This window comes from Drosophila erecta, unplaced genomic scaffold, assembly GCF_003286155.1.
Source record: "Drosophila erecta strain 14021-0224.00,06,07 unplaced genomic scaffold, DereRS2 tig00000021-arrow-pilon, whole genome shotgun sequence".
Taxonomy (NCBI): Eukaryota; Metazoa; Arthropoda; class Insecta; order Diptera; family Drosophilidae; genus Drosophila; species Drosophila erecta.
In genome coordinates, this window is record NW_020825198.1 from 21,187,060 (window position 1) to 21,214,443 (window position 27,384).

General features: G+C 45.0%; 2 protein-coding genes across 8 annotated transcripts in view; both read left to right on the top strand.

The window, feature by feature from the left end:
- Positions 1–286: 286 nt before the first annotated feature.
- On the top strand, positions 287–3,638 carry LOC113563863. The gene is made up of 3 exons (XM_026976406.1): positions 287–841; positions 2,943–3,145; positions 3,601–3,638. Exons 1-3 carry the CDS (start codon positions 756–758, stop codon positions 3,636–3,638), a joined length of 327 nt encoding a protein of 108 aa, XP_026832207.1. The 5' UTR covers positions 287–755.
- A 2,444-nt stretch (positions 3,639–6,082) lies between these two features.
- LOC6546274 (ecdysone-induced protein 78C) overlaps positions 6,083–27,384 on the top strand; it is a 31,967-nt gene continuing 10,665 nt past the window's right edge. The window contains exons 1-4 of one of the 7 annotated variants that reach the window (XM_026977192.1): positions 6,083–6,801; positions 6,987–8,096; positions 10,616–10,857; positions 10,913–11,054. In XM_026977192.1, coding sequence (XP_026832993.1) covers positions 7,202–8,096; positions 10,616–10,857; positions 10,913–11,054 — 1,279 coding nt within the window. In that variant the 5' untranslated portion in view covers positions 6,083–6,801; positions 6,987–7,201. The remainder of the gene's footprint in view (positions 6,802–6,986; positions 8,097–10,615; positions 10,858–10,912; positions 11,055–27,384) is intronic. The other 6 variants (XM_026977190.1, XM_026977191.1, XM_026977193.1 and 3 more) reach the window with 6 other exon arrangements.

Here is a 27,384-nt window from a genome sequence, read left to right on the forward strand (position 1 = left end):
TACATTTAAGCCTTTCTCCGCGTTTTCTCCTGGCCCGGCTCTCACCGGCTAGCGCCTCTCTGTTTATGTTTTTGCGGCAACGCTTCATTCGGGCCAGAATGTTGTTGCTGCGGTAAGCTTGCACCGAGCCATGTGATTGTTTTGCTGGCTCGCTCTTGCCTCCTGCCGCACACATCCTGTGGCAGGTCCTTTTTTGTGTTGCTGTTGCTGCTGCAGCTTTAAAAACTTTTTGCTGCATTTTGTTGTCGCCGTCGTCATGTCGCTGTTCTAGTCGTCGGCGCTTTTCGGGCCCAGAGGCTGGTCGCTCGGTCTCCGCACGGGCCGAAACGGAAAAACGGCAAGCTGCAGTGGCCAAAAGCCGATTTACAGTATTCCACGGCAGTTATGACGGCAGCCAGCCAAACGGCAAGAGCATTTCCGCAAAGGATTCCCAATGAGATTGCAAAAGAAACATCAAAGAAAATTGGTGGAGTGAAGTGCATACGTGAAATAAATGAAAATTAAAGGAACCCCAAAAGCTCTACATTCCAAATTTACCCACACACAGGCAATCGCACACACACATACGTTATGCAGTGAAAGTGAAACATTTAGTAGCATCTTTTAGGCGCAGCGCAAAAAGGCGTTTGGTCCATACTTTCACTTGGAAGGCTTGCAATCATTCTTGTTCGGACCAAAATCGGTGGTGCAGCTGCTTAAATGTATTTTAGTGACAGCTCGGAAAAACAGCCAGCCCCTTGGAGGGCCGGCAATCCATGGAGTATTCAAACACCACTGGTTTGACTCACAACATCAAGGAGAAGTCGCACAATCCGGAGCAGCAGCAGCCCATCAAAACCAGGTTAGTACTTAAAAATAGTGCGCAAACATGCCCCATTTAATGACCACACCTGAGCCAAAGTGGTTGCCCCCTTTTGTGCTTTCATTTTTTTCTGTTTTATCTCCCTTATTTCAATTAACCATACAATTGCCCGGGATGAAATGAAAAAAACATTGCAGGCATGAAGAGAATGGGAACTTTTCAGCCACAGTTTGCCGCAGTTACTCCATCATTCATTTGGCTGACGAGTGAGCCACTAACCTACTTCCTTCACACACAAAAGCCGCAGTTGCAGGCAGGCAGCATCTGCTGTGGTGCAGCCGTAGTTATTGTTGCTGCTGCTGCTGCTGCTTGTGCTGCTGTAGCCGGCTTGCCACGCCCACACAATGGAAATGGGCGATGGGGGGCCGCGGACAATCTCGTGAAGAATGACGTTGGCGTTGATGAGTAAAAATGTGAAAATTACATGGCAGGCGGATGGAAATAAACGACGACAGTGCATAGCAAATGATGAGATTTACCCCGCAAAAGGCGCAGCCTTTGTAAAAATATACAGGCATAACATAGATAAATGAAAATCCTCAATGCGATCGATGGGTTGCCTGAATAAATCAAGTGTTTCATTTTGCAGACATTAGCGCACACAAAAGCCGTTGGGAAGAACAAGCCCGAAGAAAGTGGCGGAGGGCTCCTTGCCAAGACTAAAACTAAAACTGAAATGCCACATGGGCAAATATTTCACTTGTGCTTTCGAGCGGCGCATTGAAAAGCGAAAATATTGTGACAATATAAGCAGCAGGAGCAGCAGGAGCATCAGCAACCCAATACCAGCAACAAAAGCACGCCCGAGTGTCTTCCTCTTGTGTGAAGTGCATAACAACGTGGAAATATTGCAAAGGCAAACTACACACAAGGAGGGAAACAGCAACTAAATGCAATGACAGGCAGCAGCATCACTGCCACAAAGTGGAAAAGGCAAAAAAAAGTTAGAGAATACAGAAAGGGCATGTGGAAATGCGAAAGGCAGCCGCAGGATGTGTAGATGGCAGGACGGCGGCACATGCAAAGCATCTATTGATTTTTATCCTCTTGCTGCAGGCGCTCTCCATTGGTTTGGCTTAAGCCACAGGGCGTATGAGTAATGCAGATTGCGTATACTTGATTTATACGGCCAGCTAAATGTGTTGCCCCTGTCACAGCCTAGCTGCTGATGGTGCCATCAACTTCAGATGCAAGTGCAATAAATCTCGGCAAGCTGGCCAGCTTTAAGAATTGCTTAGGCAAACAAAAACCTCCTTAAGTTTCAACACAACCAAACAACAATCGATCACAGTGGGTGGAAAACTGGACGCTGATGCTCAATAAATTCTGTGTGGGGCCTGAACTAGGGAAAATGGCCAATTACGAGGCAAAACGAGTTAAGAATTGTGCCAGGAGAGAGATGGCCGATACAGAAGCCCGGCTTCTTGCCCCTCCCGCCGATATATCTCTTGGAATAAATGGCCATAGCCGCCTGCACTTAACATGAATGGCCATTTTTCCAATCAATTACGTACAATAGATGAGCGGGTAGTGCAAGAGGGCGAATGGCAGCGGAAAATGGGGAAAAGAGTTGAAAACGTACAAGCGAAATGTGCAAGGGATGGGTCTGCAGGGCGAGCCACTCAAGCCAACGATAATTACTTGAATTTTAAAGCAACACTGCGGCTTTTCTCGAGCCGCAATTACCTTTGGCATTGACATTGGGGAAACTCAAGCAGGCAAGCTCTCCACCACCCCCGGATTATAGTTGCAACGCTATTATAAGTATATACTTGTATTTTACTCTAATCATTTGCTCTTTGCAACCCTTTAAAAATTTAACAATTCTTCACCTTGGGAAAAATCTATAACTACATATATTTCACTTCACTCTACAAATTTTAAGTTAGTAAAAATATAATAAAGTTAGATAAAGCACTTAAGCACACCGTAAAATAAGTTTCGGGCTTTCACCAAAATGTATATTGACTTGGCCATAACTATTTACAAATTCGTTGAAATATATTGTTTAAGTCTGAATAAAAATGAACCCAATAAATTGAATCACTGTTGATCACTTTATTTCAAATACATTTTGCAGACTGCCTGTGATTGGAAACTGCTACATCAAGATTGAATCGCCGACCGGCTCGCAGTCGATAGCTTTGGGCAGCCAGCGTTGCCTCAATACGCCCCCAACCACGCCCAGCAGCCCGCTGAGGGAACCGCCCCAGAGTCCGTCGGACGGTCACGTCTCCTCGCTGAGCTCGCACTCCGGATCGGGATGCAGTGACATCCTGCTGGGTGAGTGGCGCCCACCCCAAGCCCCCGGCTTACTCCCGTTTCGTTTGATTGCATTTCCCGGCGGCTGTTATTTATAGCTGCCCACAAAACAGATCATGACCTAGGGAATGGCAACATTTTATTGAGGTTGCTGACACTCGCCGCCCCCAGTTCTTGCTCCCCAGTTCGATACCAACCCCGCCACTTTTGGCTTAGTTTACTCTACATGCCACCAGCGCCCAGTGAAATGTGTTGGCTGGAGGTGCCAGCCCATCCCGACACAAACTGTCCCAGATTCCGACGGCGCACTGAGCGAAATCCACTTTGTTTCCGACAACACACTTTAAAATAATAAATTAAAGAGTTAAAGAAATTAAGAACTTGTTCAATTGCTGGTGTGTTATGTTTGCTTTCTGTCCATCCAAATATTGTATAAACATGACTGTAAGATTTTAATTTATCTTATATACATGCAGATACTATTTCTCGTTGTAAGGTTCCACATTTTTGTTAGGTGCATTCGTTGCTTTTCCTGCCTTTGACGTTTGCATGGGCATCGCATCTTTTTACAATTTGTGCTTTCTGGTATTCTGCACTAGCAGATGGAAATATAATGTACATATGGGGATGGAAATATAATAGTTAAACTACTTAATCGTGGTGTAAAAGGGTATATTGGAAAGTATGCAACAGGTATATGGAAGCCTTTCGAGCCTTTGATATACATATGTATATACTTCAAGCATATACATACATATATGCTTGATCAAGATCATTTCCCCTGTTTTGAGTCTGAGTTGCGAACTTCAGTTGTTTGCTGTTCCGCTTAAATTCGGTCGTTGTTTGATCTTTAACTGGGCGAACTTTTCCCTCCATTCCTCGTCGCGCATCGAGTGATAATTTCTAACGTTCATTGAGGCAAAGTTTGTTTACCAGCCGAGTGCTATCAAAATCAGTCAGGCCTCAACAACAATAGCAACAAATGGTGGCGAGTGAAAAATGCGCAAAGTAAACAAGAATCAGCACAAGAGGCTGAAATCAAGAAACTGCACTACAAGAAAATGATTTTAGATGAGAGAGTACTGCATATCATAAAAGAGCATACGTTATGGAAAAACGAAAAAATTAAATTACAACATTTTTCAATTTAATTTATATCATTTGTTTTAAATAAATAAATAAGCTCAAATAACTAGGTTTGTTGTTGACAGTTAATGCAGCCTTTCTAATTATTATACTGATCTCTTTTGGTCTGTGTAGAATCTAAAGGCTGTCGGCAGTGGCATAATAATAAGCAAATGATTTAAACTAAACGCATTCTGCGCATTTGTTGTTGCTGTTTCTGCTGTTGTCTCAAATGTTGCCCATGACGTTGCCCACAAGTCATTGAACTTAAAGCGGCGAACGTGGAGCCGACAATAGCAAAATAAATAAACGCGAAAAAGGCGAAGAAGCCAAGGCAACTACCCCCTCACCGCCCGTGAGATGATAAGTGAAATGCAGTAATAATAAGAATAGTGCTCCCCTTTTCACCCGCCCATCTTTAAACAACTCTCACTCACACACACACGCACACACTCACTCGATTCGATTACACAATCTTCGCGAGCGGCATTTTCATTTTTCTCTTCCTGGTTCGTCGTCATCGCAACTGCGCCTGTATGGGTGAGCGTCTCTGGAGCAGTGTGCGTTGCGTATCGGTGTGTCTGCGGAGATCAGGTTTTATCGCCCGACGCAATCGGACATATAGTGTGCTATAGCATGCCACAGCCGGGCTGGATCGCTGTATCGCTGTATCGGTGTATCGGTGAATCGGTGTATCGGTGGGGGCGGCGGAGTTATCGCTTCGATTGGTCGTCGTACCTCGGCTGCGCGCTGGCTTTTCGCTTTCGCGGAGGATCGTGGATATGCGGCTCCACCGATCGCCCAGTTGCCGTTTTCCTGTTATTTACAGTTTCTGGTTGCTTTCGCTGCTGCCCGTTGGAAAAATGGCAAGCTAGCATGCAGTTGACGTCGCTGCTGCCGCTGATCATTGACTCTCGTTGGTTCCCTTTTGCGCCACTTATTCGTCAGGAAAACTGCGGAAAATAGTCAGGAAAACGTTAGGGAAAAGTACTATTGGGTAGCTCCAAATTATAAGATTTCTGTAAATGTTATTATATTATGTATCTACTTTAATGCGTTTAATTCCTTTCACCCTTGTAATTATATTATTTTTGTATCTGTGGGGCCAATAACGTTTATACATTTCATTTTCCGTAAAAATTTATTTATTTTTCGACAAACTTTGGCATTGTAAGTTTATCATTTTCGAATCGGTTTGACCCAGAAGAAAATTCCTAGATATGTATACTTTATTTGATCTTCAAAAATAATTGTCGAGAGTATTTTCGTGCCAAAAACTGCAGTTTTCCACTTTCTTTTGGGTGGAAAACAGCGCAAAAAACGCAGGAGCAACATGCTACATTTAAACTTCCGCATTGCAGAATGTTCTCTCCCACTCTGCCGTCGCCGTTCGCCCTTTCTCTTTCTTGCCTGCTCAGCTGAAGGTTCTTTGACTTGACCCCCCTTAAAGGCGCCCCCACTTCTGCCCTCTCTCTTTCTTGCGCACACATACAGGCCCATTGCCCTCTCCCTCGAGGATAGTGCAAACTAAGTAACGGTTCGCGTGCCTCTCTTTCTCTCTCACTCGCTGCACTGGTGTGTGTGAAATTGATCTTGAGTGGATGTGTTGTTGCACTTGGAAACGTTGGAAGTCGACGCCGGCGTCGGCAGCGACGCCGGCAGCGGCAATAGAAATTGAAAATAGCAACCAGGAAAAGAGTTTGCAAATGGAAAAGTGCAGCAACAACATGCAGCGGCAACAGCGAGAGTGGCAATGCATGTTCTGTTGTGCTGTCGCTGTTGCAACAGTTGCTGCTGCTGTTGCCGATTCTATTGCTGCAGCAGCTTCTAATGTGGCTGCAGTTCTTGCTGTTGCAGCTTGTGTGGCTGCTGCTGTTGCTGGTGGAGATTAGAAAGATAGAACCTCCAGTGCTCGCAGCACATTGACTCTCTCCACCCGATCTGCTCCCCCGATCTCCTCCAGAGACTCCGCCTCGGCGGCGCTTCGCAGTTTTCCCACTCCATTGGGCCACACAGCCGCATTGCATTCTATTTTCCTGCTCTTTCCACACACACACACACACACACATTGGAGCACTGTCACTCACACTGGCGCAGAGCGCCACGTTCTTATTCTTCTGCGCCGCTGCTCCGTCGTCGTCTTGGACTTTTGTGTGTTGTCGTAGGTTCTGCAGTTTGGCTTGGATTTTCCCTGGCGCATTTGGAGCGCTGCGAAGTTGGCGCTTGGATCTCGACGAGGCGAGAGTTTCGTACGCGCGATCACCATTTCCCCCAAATAATAATAAAATCGACCCGCGAGTGTACCGCCTCATAACGAGCCTATATCAAAACGACCGCCCGATTTGGGAACTATCTTGAACTTGGAAACGAAGGACTTCGAAAACAACACGGAAGTGAATTGAGAAATTATGCAATACAAGCTGCTACGAAGGCTAAGTGCAAGTGACAAACTTAACGAGGGGATTGGGAAAGGGAAATGCGGAATGATAGTGATAATTGAATAAAAATATGAAATAGGGAATACTTGCCAAATATTAAAGACTTGGGGTTAGGTATATTTGTAAACTTCTTTTAAGACGTAGTGTTAATGTCATACTTATTATTGATGCCATATATTAGGATTGGTTATTTAAAGTTAAAAAGTTTAAAAATTACCTACTAGCTTTTAAAAATGGATAGCACTTTCTTTTGAAGGACTTTGCCATATGCTAAAGCCTAACTCCTTTTTTTAATTAAGCCGCAGCTGACAAAAGCGAAGAAAACCTGAAAGACCATGAATCTTTTCGAAACCCCCTCTCCGGATTCCCCATAAAGTGCAAAAGATATAAAATCGCTGAGATTTCCCATAAAAATGCTGAGCAGGCGCCCTCGCAGGTTGCCAACGTCGATTTCCACCAGCAGGACGATGATGAAGATGATGGATGTCCATCTGACCGATCCGATCCGAGCAACATGGATGTATACCAAATAGAGCTGGAGGCACAGGCACAAATCCGCTCCAATCTCCTGGTCGAAACCTGTGTGAAGCACTCGTCTTCGGAGCAGCAGCAGCTCCAAGTTAAGCAGGAGGACCTCATCAAGGATTTCGCTCGGGACGCGGAGGAACAGCCAAGCGAAGAGGAGGCGGAAGAAGAGGACGAAGAGGAGGACGAGGAGGAAGAAGACGAAGAGGAAGACGAGGAAGCTCTGCTCCCGGTGGTCAATTTTAATGCAAATTCAGACTTTAATTTGCATTTCTTCGACACACCGGAGGACTCGTCCACCCAAGGGGCCTACAGTGAGGCCAATAGCTTGGAATCCGAGCAGGAAGAGGAGGAGCAAACACATCAGCCTCCGCAACAGCAGCAGCAGCAGCATCACCGTGAATTGGAGGATTGCCTAAGTGCCATTGAAGCTGATCCATTGCAGTTGTTGCATTGCGACGACTTCTATAGAACAGCAGCCCCAGCAGAGAGTGTTGCAGCCAGCCTAGGCCCACAGCAGCAGCAGCAGCAGCACACCCACCAGCAACAGCAGCAGCAGCAGCACCCTGGACAGCAGCAGCATCAGCTCAACTGCACGCTGAGCAATGGTGGAGGTGCTCTGTACACCATCAGCAGTGTGCATCAGTTCGGTCCGGCCAGCAACCACAACACCAGCAGCAGCTCCCCCTCCTCCAGCGGTGCCCACTCTTCGCCGGACAGCGGCTGCTCGTCGGCCTCCTCCTCCGGATCCTCGGGGTCCTGCGGATCCTCTTCTGCATCCTCCTCCTCGTCAGCGGTCAGCAGCAGCAACGGCAGCAGCCGCAGCAACAACAGCGTCGTCAACCCCGCAGCAACATCTTCATCTGTTGCGCATCTGAACAAAGGTACGTGCAACTTGCAACTTGCAACTGACACAGCGACTCTTCCGCGTTGTCGTCTCTTCTACTACGGACCATTGTTGTCGCTCTTGGAAATTATGTTCAATAAATTTGCATTCATTGCATAATAGCCGTAACAGCAATTGAAAGTCGTTGGGGCTTCGGTTTCTTCTCCTTTTGAGGAAACTATTAAAGCGCAGCAGGAAAAATGTGAAAATGAATATAATTCGCTGCTATTGGCCAATCGCTGTTGCTGTTTAAGTTTCTTTTTTAGTATGAGGAAATTGCTTTTCATGTTGCAGGTCCATCAATGGGGTTGAATTTTCCGTTGCCTTTGCTCTTCTGATTGCGAGCAGTGCAATTGAAAGCCGCGGAAAATATGTTTTCATTTTCATAAATCGCCTGGAATTGGTCTCGGCTCTCATTTTGCCTTGGATGATGGCATTTGAATGGGATTAGCCAGTCGTCCGGGAGTAGGTGGTGGCTTCAACGAATGGTTACTAGAAACCGAGACGGAATGCAACGAACTTAGGCTTTATAACTATTAGGGTCAGCTGCTGCTTACACCGAGAAATATTTTCAAATAAAGAAAGAAACTTTTAAAATTCCCGATACCATTTAAAAAAAAATTTTGAATATGCTAAATTAAAATCATTTTTAAAATATGTATAATTATTGCTGAATTATTTTTTTTTTATGGGGTGTTCATTTTTTGTGATTAGTATTACAATAAGAGTAAAATGTTTTATTTTTCAAGCAACTAGAAATTCTACATCTTCGGTGCATACTTCGTCGACCATTAAAACGATTAGCACTTGTGCAAACTCATCTTGGCTGGACTTGCAAATCGCCTGGATTCATTTTTCGTCCTGAGACGGCAACATTTAATTGCGTCAATTAGAGCGGCTAGTTGCAAGCGAATGTAAATGAAATCAGCTAGGAAAGTGCTGGGGAAAACGCAAACAGGGAACTTACCAAGGAAAATCAGTCGAAATCTCGACTGCTTTCCGCACGGCAAATAGTGTCTGCAATCGCTCGTTGTCCACTCCACTCAATCAGTTGTCTTCGGCCAGATAAATGCATAAAATAAAAATGGAAAGGGGAAATGTGAAATGGGAAAAAATCGAGGAAATATGAAGTCTTTGTCGTCTATCGTCCCTGCCTCTGACTTGTCTGACAACGCGGAAATGCCAAGCAGTTTTCCACCAGCCAGCCAACCCACAACCCGCACCCCTTTTTCTTCGGCTGGATAAACAATGGCGTTTCAAATTGTCAACTTACAAAAGCCACCAAATGATTTGCATTTGAACGCGGCGCGAAAATGAAAAGCAGGCACTTGAGTTTCCTTTGCGTTTTCTTCTCTTTTTCATTCCTGCCCGGGCCGACGACATTTTCCAGACGCTGCTGCTGTAGTTGTAATTGTTGTTGCACTCCAATGGTAAAAATTCAATTTGCAATTGCACAAGAGCGTAACGCGCCATGCACTGGAAAAATAATATGCATTGTTTAAACATTGTTATCGGATAGAGGGGTAGGTTTGCTTTAAGACTTTTTTTGGTAAAAACGTTTTTGAATAATATTCGTTGCCAAATTTGTAAAGAACAGTTTCTTGGAACAAGCACCAAGATATTTTAGTAAATAAATTAAAACTTTTTTCGGTGTGCCCCAACATTTCTCATTCCTTTCGCCGGTTTTTCGGCGCGTGTATCCACATTAACTTCATTTTGTTTCGCATTTCTGAGGTGTGGCAACGCCAATGTGCACAGCAACACCAGCAACACCAACAACACCCTGCAAAAAACTCACGACAACAACAATAGAAGGCTGTTCAAACTCCGCGCTTAGTTCATTTGCCTCTGCCTCTTCCTCTTGCATTAGAAAAGCGAAAAATAGCAGCGAGACATGCAGTCAAATTGAATTCGAAATGAAATGCCAAGAAGCAAACATTGCTGGCTGGCTCCAGTTTTCCTTTGCTGATTTTCTGCTCTTTCTTTTCTTGTTTTTCCCTAATTTGCAATGCTAATTTTTTTCGGCGCTCGCACTGTGAAAATTGTGCGGCTGCAACTTTCCTCGTGACTGCCGTTTTTACAGGCAATTTACTGTAGGCGGTGGCGTATACGTGATTTTTTGGCATTTCTTCTTATCGCACATCGCCTGGAAGTTGAATGCACTCTGTGGCCATTGGATGCCACTTTAATCGCAAGCCGACTTCAGGTTGATTAAGATGGGAGTCTTAAAGCTGCCGGAAAAATCTAATTTAGCCATTAGGTGGCTTAAGTCCATTACTGGTGACACTTGTCGATTGACTGTGATTGTGGCTGCCCCGTGTTGCAAGTGGGTGACATTTCGGACGATGGCGAGTGGGTGATAAGGCGGCAGTGACAGCAAACTCATTTGGCAAATTGCACTGCGACATGTTGCATGTTGCGCACACGGCGTATGAGCAATGTGCCATTGCATAAGCGACCAGCTGGACAACTTTCCAGCGGAAGAAATCTGTAAACCAATGCGATTTTCCCTTGCAGAGCAACAGCAGCAGTCACTAGCGACGACACAGCTGCAACAGCAGCAGCAGCAGCAGCAACACCAGCAGCAGTTGCAGCACCCGCAGCAGCAGCAGCAATCTTTTGGCCTAGCGGACAGCAGCAGCAACAACGGCAGCGGCAACAACAACGGCGTCTCCTCGAAATCATTTGTGCCCTGCAAAGTCTGCGGCGACAAGGCATCGGGCTACCACTATGGTGTAACCTCCTGCGAGGGTTGCAAGGTGAGTTTGTACAGCTCCGTACGAGTGCATTTTATCTATTTTATTTTCCTGGCAGGGATTTTTTCGGCGCAGCATCCAAAAGCAAATCGAATATCGCTGTTTGCGGGACGGCAAGTGTCTGGTCATCAGACTGAACCGCAATCGCTGCCAGTACTGCCGCTTCAAGAAATGCCTTTCCGCTGGCATGAGCCGCGATTGTAAGTACTAAACCTAAACTACTGGCAAGAAATATGATTATGCCAAATCTCAAATGCCAACTGTTGGGGCCAAAGTGAAGGGGCTGCACCTTGTCGCTTTTTTGCCCCTTGATAACTTTATTAGCTGCAAAACCACTGGCAGATTTCTGCCAAGAGATCGCAGATTGTGTCAGTTGACTGTCAGTGGAAATTGGCAACTGCAAGATACCGTTTTAGAAGAGCAATTCATACTACACCGAAAGAAACTAGGGCTGCGCTATTGTTTTGGTAACAAACATAATGAGCTCGATGGAGTTCATTATTGTGTGCATTTATTAATTAATTGACTGTTATTCAAATTTGTAAGAAGCAATTAAAAAGTAGTAGAGGTTAAATAATGTATAGGTGCACCAACCCACTTAGTTCAACATCCACTATGCACAGTTCAATCCTTTAAGCTTGATACTCTCTTAATAATTGAATCAGCGAGCACCGGTTAACTAGTCAGCTAATGGCCCTAAAACGATGAAGAACCAATACTTAAGATAATTCGCCTATTTAAAAGCTCAATTCGCGAGCACAGGCCGGCTATCCAGCCTTAAAACGGGTTTCAAATACGCCCAACCTTTTAGCCAAGCACCCATAAACCACTCAGAGTCCAGACGGGCGGAAACCACAGCTTAGATGCAGTTGAAGTTGGGTTAACTTTGGTTGGGCTTTCCCCTTGCCGGCCTGGGAAATACTTCCTGCAAAGCCGACATCCACCCACGGACCAAGAGCGAAATTAGTTTTTATGACTGTTGTCAGCGGCAGCAGCATGGGCAACATGCAGCAGCAACAACAAACGGCAGCTAAAGCTGCAGCAACAACTGCGCCAGGAATCCCTTGGCTTTCAAATGCAATTTATTTGATGTTGCGCAATTAATTGCCCCAAAAAGATCGGAAACCAGAGAGCGGCACATAAAATCAGGCAAAATGCGAGTTGCCGTTGCTGCTGTCACTGCTGCTGTTGCTGCTGATGTTGCAGTTGCTGTTGCTGTTGCTGCACGCGAGCAACATTTATTAGCCGCGTCTATTGGCTGCAACATTTGTTGCAATTTTTTATGGCATTTGTCTTGCCAAGAGTCGAGGCCCGCAGTGTTGAACAAACATTTCCTTAATTTTCCCCGACGCCCACGGAGAGCGAACCACAAGGAAATGCCCCACGAACCACACGACCAAATCGCAGAGTTTGCTTGTGCCACAGTTAATGGGTTTGCACTGGACGGATATTTCTGAAAAACGCTTTTAAACTTCCTAAAAGGAATTTTAATTGTAAATTGTAATATTTGAAAGCATTTTAATTTAAGCACGTTAGTTTAAAACCATTGTTGACTTAATCAGTAACATTCTCCCAGATCCAACACATAGTGATACATTTTTGTGGCAATAAGACCTTAATCTTACATCCCTCTTAAACTGGCACATTTCATTTGCCCTGGTAAATGGACTCCCCTACAGAGCATTGCAGATTCGTTTTAGGGCTTAAAAGATTTTTATTTTCATGCTTTTCATGACCCCACATCACTTTAGTGACTCCTCTCTGTGGGCTTTTACCTTGCGATTTTTCCTCTGCCCGATGCATATGGAAAGTTCAATAATTTACTTAAATTGCTCTTAAGGCCAGTTTTGTTTGCGGCATGAATGGGCTGTTGCGGCTGCAACTGAGCTTGGTGGGCGGTGGCAGCTTTCGAGGCGCCTTTGGACTTTTGCCTGCTCGCTTTAATTAGACTTGCCACAGACTTTGTCGAATCGGATGGGGTTATTATGGCTTATGGGTTGTGGCAATGCTGCAGCTGGCAATTGCTGTTGGTCGATTGCCTTTTGCAGCTGCCGTGAGAGATTTTCCAATTAAGTTGGCTTAGAAGCTGATAAAATCGTTGAAAGCCTAAAACGAACTTTAATATTTGCGTTTCCCTGTGCGAAAGCTGGAGTTGCAGACTTTAATGGGTCAAACCATTATTACCCTACCCTACCTTTCCCGCGGCAAAAAAAAAAACGAAAAACGCAATTATGCTGTCTGTGTGTATATGAGTGGGCGTGGCATGACTTTTATTTAATTTGCAAAGCTTTTGTTGGCAGCAGCACAAAGTACAACGCAAAAAAAGATGAAAATAGCGCGCTGCTTACCGAGCTGAAACTGCATTTCGGATGTTGCAGCAACAGCAACAGCAACAGGAGCAGCAGCGTCGTCAGCAGCAACACTTTGCATGGTTCTACAGGAATTTGGGTCAAACACAAAGCACATAACACTCACACACAGCCGACCCAAAGTTTTCATGCTGGCATGCGGCATTTTGTGGCAATATCTACATTGCTGCCAGGAGCAGCAGCAGTGGCAGCAGCAACCATCCTTTGCCGGCTGCAACATCTGCCTTCTTTGCCTTAGCCAATTATTTCTCAAACAATTTGATCAACTTTTAGGGACATTTATTCACATTTGGGCCAAATTGAAGAGGGAAAGTGGGAAACATGAATACAAAAATGCTATACAACTTTGCGCTAATTACTGCCTGTCTTCTGTAAGCTATTTGCTTGTGCAGAAAAGGGGGTTCAATTGAAAGTTAGTAAATCGGAGCATATAATGTAAATTTGAGGACTCCCTTTGTGTAGTCGATTAAATAAAGATATATTTTAAAACTGAAAAAGTTGTCGAAACATCTAAAACTTGCCTAAGCAAAAGGTGTTCTGAAGAAGAGGTACCACTCTTCTGTTTGTCAGCGCTCTAGGAACTCCGCTCTGAACTCCTATCCAAAGCCATCAAAATGATGTGAGAAAATTGTTTGAGTAGGCTAGCTGAAAACCTTCCGGCATGTTCTCTTTCTCCGCTTTTCTACCATGTTGATCCTAATGCGGCCGTCAGTCACTTTGGCCGCAAATCAAAATGCAATTAAAGCGCCAGCGGCCCGAAGAACTTTTTGGACAAAATCTGCCTGCCTGTCTGTCTGCTTGGGAATGGGCACATTGCTGTCACTGCCAGCAGCAGCAGCAGCAACATCAACCGCCAAGGCGACATAGTAACACAGAATCAAACTGCTCTCGACTCAATTGTAGTCAATTTGAAAGCCAACTATCAAATGTCAGCTGCAAAGATCCGAGATTCGTTCGCCACGATTCTTCTAGACGCCCAAAATCGAGTGCGAAACGAAACTGTTGCTGCCAAAACTTCATGTTGCCGCTGCGCCTGCGCAGTGACACCGGCAACAACAGCAAAAGCCGGAGAGCAAGGCTGGCTTATAATTGTGGCGTAAACTGGGTCACTTGCCAACCGAGTTGGCCGGGCCAATCTGAGTCCAAACCCAAGAGCCAGACCCCGTTGCCCGCTGTAGCGAATGCTCATTGTTGCTGGTTGTTGTTGCTTGTTGCTGGTTGTTCGGTTGTTGGCTCTTGGACTGACAACCTATTGTGGCTGCTCGCTCTGCTTCTGCGCTTCTAAAAATTGTCTTTTGTTGGGACGCATCACAGCTTTATTTTCGCCATTGTTGCGCTCGCGAAAGGGTACTACTACTTGGCAACAGGCAGAGCGATGGAGATTTGTATTCTGGAAACTTGATTACCAATGTTCAACTTCCCTACGGTAACAAATGTTATTACAGATGTGCAACAGCAACAGCAAAAGCGGGATACAAATACTTCTATATTTATCTGAAGTGCTCACCCCAAGGCTTACAGTTCACGAATATCGCTCTGGATCTCATTAACCTCTCATCGATTTCCTCACGAGGTTCAGCAAACCTACGGATTTCGATTCCGCTTGCGATTGAGCTCCCCGAGCGCCAGCCTTCCGCTTCCTTCGAAATTCCCCCGCCGCCTTTCACTTTCAGTCGTCGTTCGTTGCCGTCGCCGCTGCCGTTGTGGCTTTGGCTTTGGCGCTGAACTGGTGAGCTGCTTCCGCTGCCAATGGCCAACTTCCCAGCCGAAATCCCCTCCGGAAGTAGCCCTCCTTGCCCAGGGAACCGGGCGTTGCTCGCAGTGTTTATGACTTTTCGCGAGGCGAATCAGCCGCAACAGCAAACACAAAATGCAATAAAAGCAAGAACACAAACATGAACGGCGAAAAGTAAATAAAATATTGCCAAAATTTGTAGCCGCTTAATTATTTAATTACGTATTCAAACTGTTGTTATTGCGCGCGACTCGTTTATAAACAATTTTTAGCCAGGCTATGGCTGCATACGCTGAAAAGTTGAGTAAACAGTTCAGCCAGAAATGAAAAATCGATCGTAAAACAATTTAATATATTAACAGCACCTGTTGCCGCCTGAATGAGTCAATCTGCGTTGCGATTTGTTCTGATGCTACAGCTGCTGCCAGTTGTTGTTCCTGCCCCGCTTGTCGTTGCCCCCAGGTGTTGCAGCATATTCCCTCTGACTAATTGCTAATGTTAATTTATGCACTCGCCTTTGCTGCGGCTCATTGTTCCCGCGTGTGTCGCATGTTGCTGCCGTGCTACGCATGCGTGCCCCGCGGCAACATCGAGCAATCTGTCCGCCAATTACAACGAAACTCGTTTGTATCCGCCCGGTAGATGTTGCCGCCGATTGCGGCTGCAGTTGTCCCTCTATTTAGAGTTCAATTATCACCTTGTCGCCTTGCTAAACCTACAAAGAGCTAAAAACTTATTGGAGGCACAAAACAAGGCGTATAATTAAATTAATGCAAGCAATTTGAGCCATTTGGGCAGTCAAACGGGCTATGTAAACAGAGATTCTCTCAAATTTATGTTTCTTCGATTGAAGATCAAACAAACACATCATAACGATTTGAAATAAAATTGACCTTCAACTCCATTTCTAAAATGTCTGATGTCAAATTTTGTGATATTTATAACAAAATTACTACAAATAATTTAACCAGACTTGGTGTAGTGTGCAGTTTCAGTGTATCACAAAATGGGAGCAGATAATTGGATACATTATATATTACCTTATTATTTAGATATTAATTGCTGTACTTTGGGACTTTTTTATATACTAAATGAATTCGTGAAAATTCTCTTCAAGTCTTTCAAAGAATACGGTACGGAATCATTGACCACATTCCTTTTTCTTGAGTTTGTTGAACTCCGTGACCCTTAACAAAAACGCTTATTCACAGCTTGCCGTGCAATTGACACATTTCTGCATCACTTGCAACTTAGGAAACGTACATTTTTTGTGAGCCAGTAACTTTCCAGAGAGCTTTTGCGTAATTCGTACCTATTTACCCGAAACGAGGAGATCACAGGTGAACAAATTGTCATTGTTCGTGGCAACTCCCCGCGGAGGAAATACTTTCTGTGACAAAGCCATAACCATTATATGAATAATTAGTTGATGGGGCTCAACTGCAATTATAGTTGCAATGGAGGAGACACCCACTGGATTGGTATCGCAGAGCAATTATGGAACCCCCTCCCACAATTAATGTCAGAATCCATCGATAAATTGCCAAGAAACGTCGCATACTGAAAGAGGTGGCATTCAGGGGCAGGGACTTTGGGTGGGTGGGTGACAAAGGCAATGACGGCAAAGCCACCGCAGCAGCAGCAACAAAGCCACCCGAACGTTGACTTCTAAATGTCAATCACTGCGGACGCCCCTCGGTGCGTTTTCCCCCTCCCAACCGACGTGCCCGGCATAAGAATGTCTTAGTAAATGTCATAAAAAACGTAAATGCAAACTGAAACTAGAGGGAACGCTGTAGTCGAGTTCCTCGACTACCAGATACCCATTACTCAGCTGGTGGGAGTGCGAACGATGTAAGCATTTCTTTGGCATATCGATAGAAACAAATAAGGAAATGCAAAAAAGTATACATTATTTTCTTATAATTTTTAGTGTGTCTAATCAAGAATAAAAATAGTATATGTATATAGTTTAAAGGATCGCAAACGCCAGCTTCCTTCCACCTGTTACATACGTTTCAACGAATCTAGTATACCCTTTACTCTACTACTCGTAGTAGGGTATACAGATAATACAAGCAACAAAAACAAATCACTGGCGATGCAGAAGAAAATAAGTTTATAAAATTAGCCAGCGCACTTTGTGTTGTTGTCTAGTGCGAAAATAAATGATTATGATGCGCCGCCATTCCCCAGAATTCCCCCACAATCCTCCACAAATAGTTGACAACGCATCGCCCGAGGCGGCGGCAAGTGCACCCGCCTTTGGGTTCAACGCCCAGCTGCAACAACAACATCGCATCAGCAACAGCAGCAGCAGCAGCGACAACAACACTGCATCAGCAGCAGCAACACGCATTTTTCTTGGCACTTCCGCGATTCTGGCCATCGACTTCGACAATACGAGCTCGAGCACGAGTACCAGGGTATTATCAGCCAGCTGGGGAGTGGATTTGGGTATCCAAGTTCCCTGATTAAGCAGCTGTTTGGGTTGCTGCCACTTTGGATAATGTTGCTGCTCCTGCAACTTCACGCGTCGTTGATGGCCAACAGCCACCCGGAAGACGCCAAAACCTCACCAATTTAGAGCGGCTTTATGGACGGCTTGCAGTTGGCTATCCAAAGCCATGGAAAGCCCTTTTCACTATAATTACAATGACCTGGGGCGGGAAATCAGGCAGATAATGCTCAACTTCATAAGCTTCCCAAGATAATGTTTAAAATTCTGATAGGATTAACCAATATATATTTATTTATAATTGCTTGCCAAAGAGAGAGAATTATGCATTCGAACAAGGTTGTTAACGGTTTGGTGATACTAACGAAGACGAGAACGATGATAGGTCGAGAACGCTTCATACTGTAGGTAGTACTTATACATACTTCTACCGAATCTAGTATACCCCTTTACTTCACGAGTAACACGGACTACGTTTTTTACCTTTTTATTGTAATTAGTTAGGAGTTTAATGACACTGTTTCTCCTTGTGTATTGTTATGAGTTTATGCATGCCACAGAAATGAGGAAGCAACTGCAAATGCGCTGCGGTGGCAGCAACCATTGCATTACGACGAGTGGCCGCTGCCAACGCAGAAATCAGTGAAGCGTTTTGGATTTCGAACAGGCTGGCCAATGCTATGTTGCTCTATAGCTGTATAGCCCCCTTCGATTCACTTAAGCCCCCTCCGTCAGAGTGGCTGTCTTCAATTAACACGCCGCTGCCATGTTGCAGCAGTGGCAGTTGGTGTTGTGTGGCATTTCCCTCCACGATTTTGCAGAATGCGTTGACCTTTTTGCCGGGAGAGGAAAAGGGGCCAAGGAAAAGGCGGAAGGGTGGGGCGTGGAGTGGTGGCGATGTGATCTGTGTGCTCTCGAGTGTGGCCACAGTTGACGATGATGATCATCATGGTGGCGGCCACTTTGACGGCTTGTTGGGAACACCTTCAGCGCTCCTCCGACTTAACTGCTTAATCAACCCGATGAAGATGAAGATGAAGATGAAGATGAGGATGGACTTTGAGGTTGAGGTTGCATGGCAAATTGCTCGAGCTGCTGAACTGCGGCTGATCTCAATGCACAGCCTTATGAAATGAAAACGATGAAGACGATGGAGGAGCGTGATCGATGGTGGCTCCCTGTACCAAGTACTCGAGTTGCCCGACTATGCGCCTCATCTCTGAGTCGCTACTAAATTAAATCAAAACTGGCAGCGTGTTAAGACGTGCCTGACATGCCAAAAAGGGCAGGGAACTGGGCGAATGGCCAGCCAGGGGTAAAAAGTGCTTTTCTGGAGGAAGTCGGCCCTTGAGACGCGTGCAATTTTCAGGGGCAGTGCGGTGTACAGATTTGCCGGAGAATCCCATGTTCGAGGAGGGGTCATAATACGATTTTAAAACACACTTAGCCGCTGCGTGTTGCGTGCTGTAAATTAGCCAGAGCTCCTCTAACGGTTTTCGAGTAAGAATACGGTCCACCCTAATTAAGGGAGTGCATTCGCAACCATGCTTAGGACTGACTAAGCCCTCAATTAGTAGAGTAAATCACCTCAAAAGAGCGAAATTTAAGTTATTCTTATAAGAAATTTATACAAGTTTCAGTCGATTAAGAATATTTTAATTAATTTAAATAATACACTTTTTGTTTACCTTATGCGCTTTCTCTTTATAAGTAAATGTTACAACCCAGCCTCATTTTGGCTATCAAAAGCCAAGCTTTCATTGCAAATTGACTCGATTTTCAAATATCCAGCGGATGTCATTAGGTTTTTGTGTGGGAAAACTATCGAAAAGCGGTTGGAAAGCAGGAAATTGTCAAGCGATGCGTCCTGTTGTCCCCGGGCTATCAGATCCAAGAAAAAAGCAAGCAATTGCAATTTCAACTGCAACAGCAAGAAAAGCAACTAAAACAACAACACTGACATGAAAAGTCACTTCCTTATTGCAAAGCTCACGCATACATGCACATTTGAGCCGTCATCTAAATCAAGGCTTATGTAACTTCGGCTGAAGCGGAGGCTGCCTTTTCCTTGGGTCGTTTTTCATTTTGATTTTATGTGCCAACGGCTACATTGCCAAACTGCTGAAGAAAAACGTGCAAAACAGACGCAAATGCATCTAACACCGGTCAGGCAGCTTTTTCCTCTTTTGCAGTCGCAGAAGTCGCAGCAGCCGCAACAGCAGATGCATGCAACAAACACATCAGCAGAAGCAGCAACATCAGCAAATCTTGTTACTCAATTTCAATTGGTGCTCTGCCGGCGTCGCTGCAACTGCCGCGTTCATGCTGCAATCGCAAAAGCAAAAGCGCCCAGCAAAAGCTCTCTCCATTCTCTCTTATGGCCGTCTCTTTCTGATTTGTAAGGCCCTCCCTTTCTGTTTTTATGTCCCTCTCTTTCTGATTTTCAAGTCGACTGCTCTTTTCGCTTCTTTGTTTTGCTTGGTGTATTCTTCAGCTGCTGCTGTGTTGTTGCTGCTGGCGAACTGTAAAAGCTTAGCCCCTGGTGCCGGCGTCGCCGTCGACTGCAGCAGCGACGTCAGCCGAGGCAGTGACTGCGACGTTGGCCACTTTTCGCCTTCGTTTCGCTGTCGTTTTCAGTTGTCTCTCGTTGCTCAAAGCGCGCGGCACGCGAACGCTCCGAAGCCCCCAAGTTACAACAGCAACATCAAGCAGCAGCAGCAGCTACAGCAGCAGCAACAACAACAGTGATTCGCTGGCAAACAAACAAACAAACCAACATATTTGTGTGTATCAATTGTCGGCCTAAAACATCACATAAAAGTGCGGTCAATACGAAACAAATATATTGTATATATCGAGAGCAAAGCAATCGGTTGCATAAATTGAATTCGGGCCATTTTGTGATTTGAATTTCAAAACCGGAGAGCAGAAGAACTCCTCTTCCTTGCCCAAAAATAAAATACAACAAAAAGAGTAAAAAGTAAAATTTAACCAAAAAGCAGAGCAGTGAAATTAAAGCAAGAGAAAAGAAAACCAGCTTAAGTGAAGTTTTCGAAATCGAAAAGCAGAAGGAGAGCCTATTTTTGGATAACCTCCGCGGAAGGAGCTGAATGGTAAATGCCTGTTGTTTTTTCGCTTCATTTCCGGGAAGAAAGTCCGGGGTTACAGATGCTGCGTGTGTATTTAGCATGCAGCATACACGCCGTATACGCAATGTCGACTTATCACACTACAATCGCTGACTAATCATCCGCATCGCGGGGTCACCGCACTTCCTGTCTTTGTGGTGGGCCAACACTTCCGATTTGCCTGCCAATTGGCATTTTCGTTCGGATTAAACATTACAACTGGGCACAATCTAAACTGGTTTGCGATTGCGAAACTGGTTGCACGTTTTAGCCGTGTGTGCCCCTCTGTTTTGATTTGACTCCCTTGGCCCGTGGGGCAATTGATTTGCATTCCTTGGGCCCAAGATTCCCGCCGCTGCTTCTAATCAGAACCGGAAACATAAAGAGTCAGGCGAACGAACAGGTGCATAGAGCCGGGCCGATTCCTATTGGGCTAATGCCCAATGCAGCATCTGCTTCTGCGATTCGAGCTCCGGTTTCGCTGGTTCTCCTCGAGCCTCGTTGAAAATCGGCCTGTGTGCGAACATGTACATTTGCATTGCATCCATTATGGTTGTTAGTACGACCATCTATCCACATACGTATGGCCAGGGGCCTCGCATGAAATAGTTGACAAATTCGCAAGCTATACAAACAATGCCCCGAGATACTCCTACATAGATAGCTGGGTACACAGATACAGATAGAAATACACGAACTTATACTCATGCACTTGTTTGCCGAGTTCATTAACATTAAGTGTTGTCCTTGTGCGTTTTTAGCTTTTTGCTAAGCGAATCAAATGCACAGGTCAGAGTAATTCGACTGGTGAATACACTATAATAAAACACCAGCCATTTATAACGGAGATACTATGGTTTTAGCTCTTTAGCCAAGTAATCTACATGCTCTAATAAGAATGCGATGAACAGTCTTATTGATACTTCTGCTGAGCTGAGCACATTGAATTAGTCTGAGTAAAGGGTACCTAAAAGCATTAGTAAATAAATGGTGCGCTGCAAAAACTGGGTTAAGTAGGGCCCAAAGTTTTTGGCCAGGTTTCACCTTTATTAAATTCAGCAGCAGTAACAGGAGCAGAAGTAGGATATAGATGTATGTACTGGGCCTGAGCAAATATATACCTATTCGTCGAATAACCCACAGAACCTCGATGATGATCTTCATAATCAACCTTCGCCAGCGTCATCATCGAAAAGTCAGTCGAAGCCAAGCGAAGCGAATGAACGGTATTTGTAGTAAAAAGCGGCCAATAAACTGAGCGCGTGCGGTTCAAGGTTTGGCCAAAGCCAAAAATGAAACTAAAACGTAAGGCAAAGAAACAAAAGCAACACAAAATACAAAAAAAAAAAAATACGAACACAGACGACAGACCGACCGAATGAATAACAATTAAATCTGAAGAGCATGAAATCATCTGCCGAGCGGGGCTAAACTAGCACAGCCACTAAAATATGTATCCATGAGATACTCGCACTCGTTCACTCGCACTCAGATACTTGCCATATAAATCTGCTGAATCTCTATCCCAATTCCAATCCCAAGCTCATTGACCAAAAAGTCGCTCTGTTACCGTTAAGCCAAAAACCAAGTCAAGCGCCCATTAACAGTTAAGCTGCGAGCGGCGCTGGGGCCAATTACCCAACTCAGGGTAATTGACTTGGCCAAAAGACAAAAACGGCAAAAAAGAAAAGTTTAAAAAAAGTGGGGTTCATAACTCTGGGTGCTGCCTGGAATCAGCTGAAATCATTTGCAGCTCTAATTCCGACGGATTCTGGCTGGGAATCTCTCGCAAAGTTCTGGCTTTTGCCGTCTAGTTTATTACAAAATTGACCTACATATTTATTTTTTCTTTTGCCAGCTACATTTGTATCTCTCGGTATCTGTGTGCCTGTTATTTCTTGTTATTTATTCATTATAATTTTATTTCGTCTGCCTTGTGTGTGTGTCATTAGCAACCGAAATGGGTGGGTTCGCATTGTCCGTTGACATTAATGAACTTATATGGATTGGTAACCAAATAACGAAATAACGAAATAACGAAATATCCCATTTTGCACAGAGGGAGAGAGAGCGCGGTGTTTCGATGGTTTCGCCACTCGAATGGAGAACTTTCAAAACCGTTTTGTGGGCCAGTGGATTGTGTTTGGTTAGCCCTCGTCATAATTGACAGTTTTGTGCCAAGAATATACCGCAAACTGTTTTAGTTTTGATTTGGACTGGCAGCCGCCACAAAATGATTCGCTTCGCTGCATGGGCAGGTCGAGATACAGTAAAAAAGATACACTAACTGATACTCAGTTGCAGTTACTGGTTGAGCTACTGGTTGAGCACAAGAAGTGACCTTTAAATTCTAAGAACGCCCTCAATCGTAGCTCGGGTATACCATTTTCGTATGCCTAAAGATCTCTAGATCCGACCGCAAATGTGGCAAGGTGGCAAGCATAACCACAGATGATAATGACTATGGTGTTGATGAAGAAAAAGTAGCACGCTAGTTGTCCGGTTAACAAATGCATTTAATGCATAGGCAGCACTAGAATAATTCTAGTGAATTCCAGACATACAATTTTGTACAAAGCATAAATGCAAGGTTGCAACTTGGAAAGCTGGAATTTGGTATGAATAAAATAAAAGTTATTCAACTAGTTTTGAAACCCTTAAAACCATTACTCAGAACTACAGGAAAGGTTTAAACATTTTGAAAGTTGATCTCGCATAAATGCAGATGACGATAAACCACTATAAAATATGAACACAAATTCCACAAGACAAATAGAAGCGAAACTCTTTAAAAACACTTTGTAAGTGGGTACACCAACAACATGTGATTGACAGACAGAGGCTATAGCCATGTAGCTATATGAGTGGGGCCTGCCACAAATGGAGACGGGTCGGCTGCTCCATTCAGAGCGTTAAACAGAACAGAACCGAGAATTCAGAGTGGAGAACCGAGTAAATTCAAGCCCCAGAGAACTAAACCAGACCGTAGTCTGTAGTGAACTCAACTGAACTGAGCGGAATGGACACGGACGTCTGCAGTAACTGTTTCGAGGGGCCGGAGTGTGTGAGGCACACTCGCGGGAAAGTTGGGAGGTGCAGGGCTGGAGTCACAGAAGCGTATCTCGCCAGTTAGTTGCGAGTCGGCATTTAATGACGTCTGTTTTTATTACAAAATGTATTAAAATGTTGTACAGGTGGTTTTTGTCGGCTGTCTAGGTGCTGGAAGAGGGGTTTTTCGACTGCGGGTGGGGGGGTTTTGCTTGGGTGGTGCTGCAGCAACGACTCCGTGTGTTGATGAGCCTATTAAATGCTGTTGATGGCTCTCAGCGGAGACCGGAGCCAAAAGCAAGTACAAAACAGAGGCTGTTTCCGAGACTCCGTCTCACCATCCGATGAGACATGCGATGGATCTGCAGATAAAGATGGAGTTTTTGCCGGCTGGCTAATGACGGTGACTGTGTGCCCCGAAAACAGACAAGTTTAAAGTGGGTTAAACGCGTGGATCGGGGTCGCTGTAAATGTCTAACACGCCTAACACGAATTCAGCAGAGGATTTTGGTTTCAGAGGCGGCAGCCTATTAATGCGGCAAATTGTCTTAATTAACTCTGCTGCAATGTATATGTACTACTAAAGTGGCCATAAGCCAAGTAAAATAACAGCTAATATTGCATCATTAATAGATTTCAATGATTACAATTCCAAAGTATATCCACCTTCAAAGTATATCCACTCTCCGCTAAAGTCCATTTGAAGCACTTACTTGTAAGGTCTGCAATCCACTGCACTTTCGAATCCCTTTTAGAGTTCCTCCTGCACCAACTCGCCCCTTCGGAAACTCGTAACCCTTGAGCTAATGTGTGCCCATTTTATATTTATGCGTAGCCAGCTCAGCTCATTAGCAAACGCCAGACATTGGATGGGTTAAGGGGCGTCTCCTCCATGGTAGGTGCCACAAAAAGCAATCAGCGAGGAGGAGAAACAAGACACACACAGTCCTAGGAAGAGAGAGCTCTGGCACTTGGCAACTCCATCTTCAGCAATTTTCACTTGCACTTCCATGCTCTGGCAATCGCTGGAGTTAATTTTATTTGCAAAATAAAGCGAAACAAACTTTAAATGGAGTCAAATGCCACTGCACACTTGCACACACACGCACGCACACACGGACGCACTCACACACATACTCACCAATACCAATGGAAGCCAGACGTCTGCCGAACAAAGATTGCACGCCAAACAACACAGCACAAAAAGTTCAAACGCCAGACAAGGATGCACCAAAGTGCAAAGGCAGCCAGCCAGCCAGCCAGTCAGCGAACAAACGAAGCAACGACCGAACTGCAGGGGCGGTTCAGGGCATTCACGGGTGCAGGAGCGGAGCAGGGGCGGAGCAGGGCCCAGGAAAGGAGGGGAGCTGCCTGGCTGGCCAGGCACTCGAGGCAGGCGGCGACCAGGCGACGTTGCAAGCAGAGGGATAGAGCCCCGCCAGAAACTTTCTAGAAATGCGCTCTCTTTTGGAAACAGTTGATATGTTATATCCCAAGAAATTTTGAGATAATACATTTAACCAATCTAATCGTAGTAGTTTGAAATACATTATAACTTAGGCGAGTCTTATACTCAGACCAATATTTTAAAATATTTAGATAAAGGGTATATACATATGTAAAAGCGCCATTTTTGGGTATCCAGAAATAACTTAGATATATTCTTACTTCATGAAAAAAAGGTTCTTGGCAAATAGAACTCCAAGTTCTTCTCAATAGTACAGTTTTACTTAAATAAAATAAGTAAAATTATATTTGTACAATAAACATCCTAAAAATTCGTCACAATTAGTCTGCAAACTAAGATATATTCTTACTTATTGAAAAAAAAGGTTCTTGGCAAATATAACTTCAAGTTCTTGTCATTAGTACAGTTTTACTTAAATATAGTAAGTAAAATTATATTTCTACAATAAACATCTTAAGAATTCGCCACAATGAGTCTGCGAACTTTTCTGAGTGCAGAGTTTGCTGGAGGAACAGCAGTGCTTGAAAAACGGAAAGCAGAAAGGATTGAGCAACCTAGGTGCCCCAAGGCAAAGGGAAGGTGGTGTGGGAAATTTGGCCCGGCGGCTTGTGCTAGGAAAAGGGGCAAGAGGGGCAAGGGGGCCAGGCCAAACAGCAGGAGGCGAAGACGACGCACTGAAGCACACACGCACTACGCCGGCAAACACAATCACATAATCTCGCAGTCGCACAAACAGAGAAACACAAAGGCACACACACGCGCTGCACGGTTGAAACAAGAACAAGTGCATTGACACTTTGCGGACGGACGGGCGGTGCAGCGGGGGAGGGCGGAGTACGGGAGGGGCAGAGGGGCAGAGGGGGCAAGGCGACTGGGCGACTGCAAAGGGTGAAGCACCGACAGCTCTGCATTTTGATAGCAATCCGCAAGCGGAGCAGAGCCCACAAAGGGATCGACCTCAAGTCGGCCGAGGCAACATCAAACACAGCTGATCGATGGACACAGAGCGAAAAACTTGGAGATTGGTGGATGATTTTATTTATTGTTATTTCATAAAAAAGTATCTACATCATGCTCTTGAAAATATTCGCAAGGAAACTATGTGCATATCTACCTAAAATGTTTAAAAGGCAATACATAACACATTGTTCGCTGTGCAGAAGAGAGTAACTCGAGTAAAAGATCCAGATAGGGCGTCACAACCAACCACTCGCCGAAATAAGCCACAAAAAGCGAAAGAACGAGATTCGCGTTCGTTGCACCGAATCCGAATTGCTAAATGAGCACAGATAGTGGAGAAACGGGACTCGGAGCGGGGGCTTCTGATTATGATATTGCAAAACAAGCTGGCCGGGCAAACTCCAGGCCAGACTCTCAAAATGATGACGATCGTAATCGCCTGCTGACGACGATGACGTTGCCAAACAGCGTCGCTAAAAAGTCAAGAATGAAATGCCCAGCAAGAAGCGCACAACGCCAGAGAACGACGTTTATAGTTCAACGCACTGGAGCCCATCCCGACTCCCGATGCCCGATTCCCGATTGCCGACTCCCGATTTCCCCACAGCCAGTGGCCAGTGCCCCGAAAGGATCGGGGGCACTTTGGGGATGCGGTCGGGCAATGCCGTGGATCTGGGGATCGGAGGAATGGGGGGAACCAACTCTACGTCGCGGTCATTGATCGTCTGCCTGCGTATGAGTGTGTTTTTGTACGTACGAGTGTGGAGTATCTGTGCGAGAGTGCTCCTCATAATGAAGACAACGACTCTTGTTGACTTTTATTGACAATATGGTGACGGATCTGATGTTGATCTTATTATGCTGGGACAGAAGTAGGGGCCGTCCAGTCGGACAGGAAGCTGCTGATATCAATGCCGCTCGGCGGGATCTGATTATGCCGAGATTCGAGGGAAATGTGATGGGTGTTACATGGAATCAGCAAATCGGGGAAACTTGGGACACTAATCGATAATGGGATTCAACGCAAACCAGTCTTAGACAATGTTAAGTTGAATTACAATACGTCTCAGTCTGATTAGCAAGCGAGGGTATTCCTAAAATTCCTATCTCGTACTGAGCAACTTAATTGATTCATTCAAAAAAGGTCTACAAGTTTGACAAGTATTGAGATCTATAAGATATTTTCAGTGGGCTGGGCAGCCTTTTGTCCGAACTAATGGCCACAGCTTCTGTTCTCCAGGATCAATCAACATACCCCCTAGTTATTATCCATATCGCCCGCCTGTTTTGATGGCTTCAGACACTTTGGCAGCTTGCAGATAAAAGCGCCCCCAAAACGCCCCCGTTCCACTTGGCCCGCGACC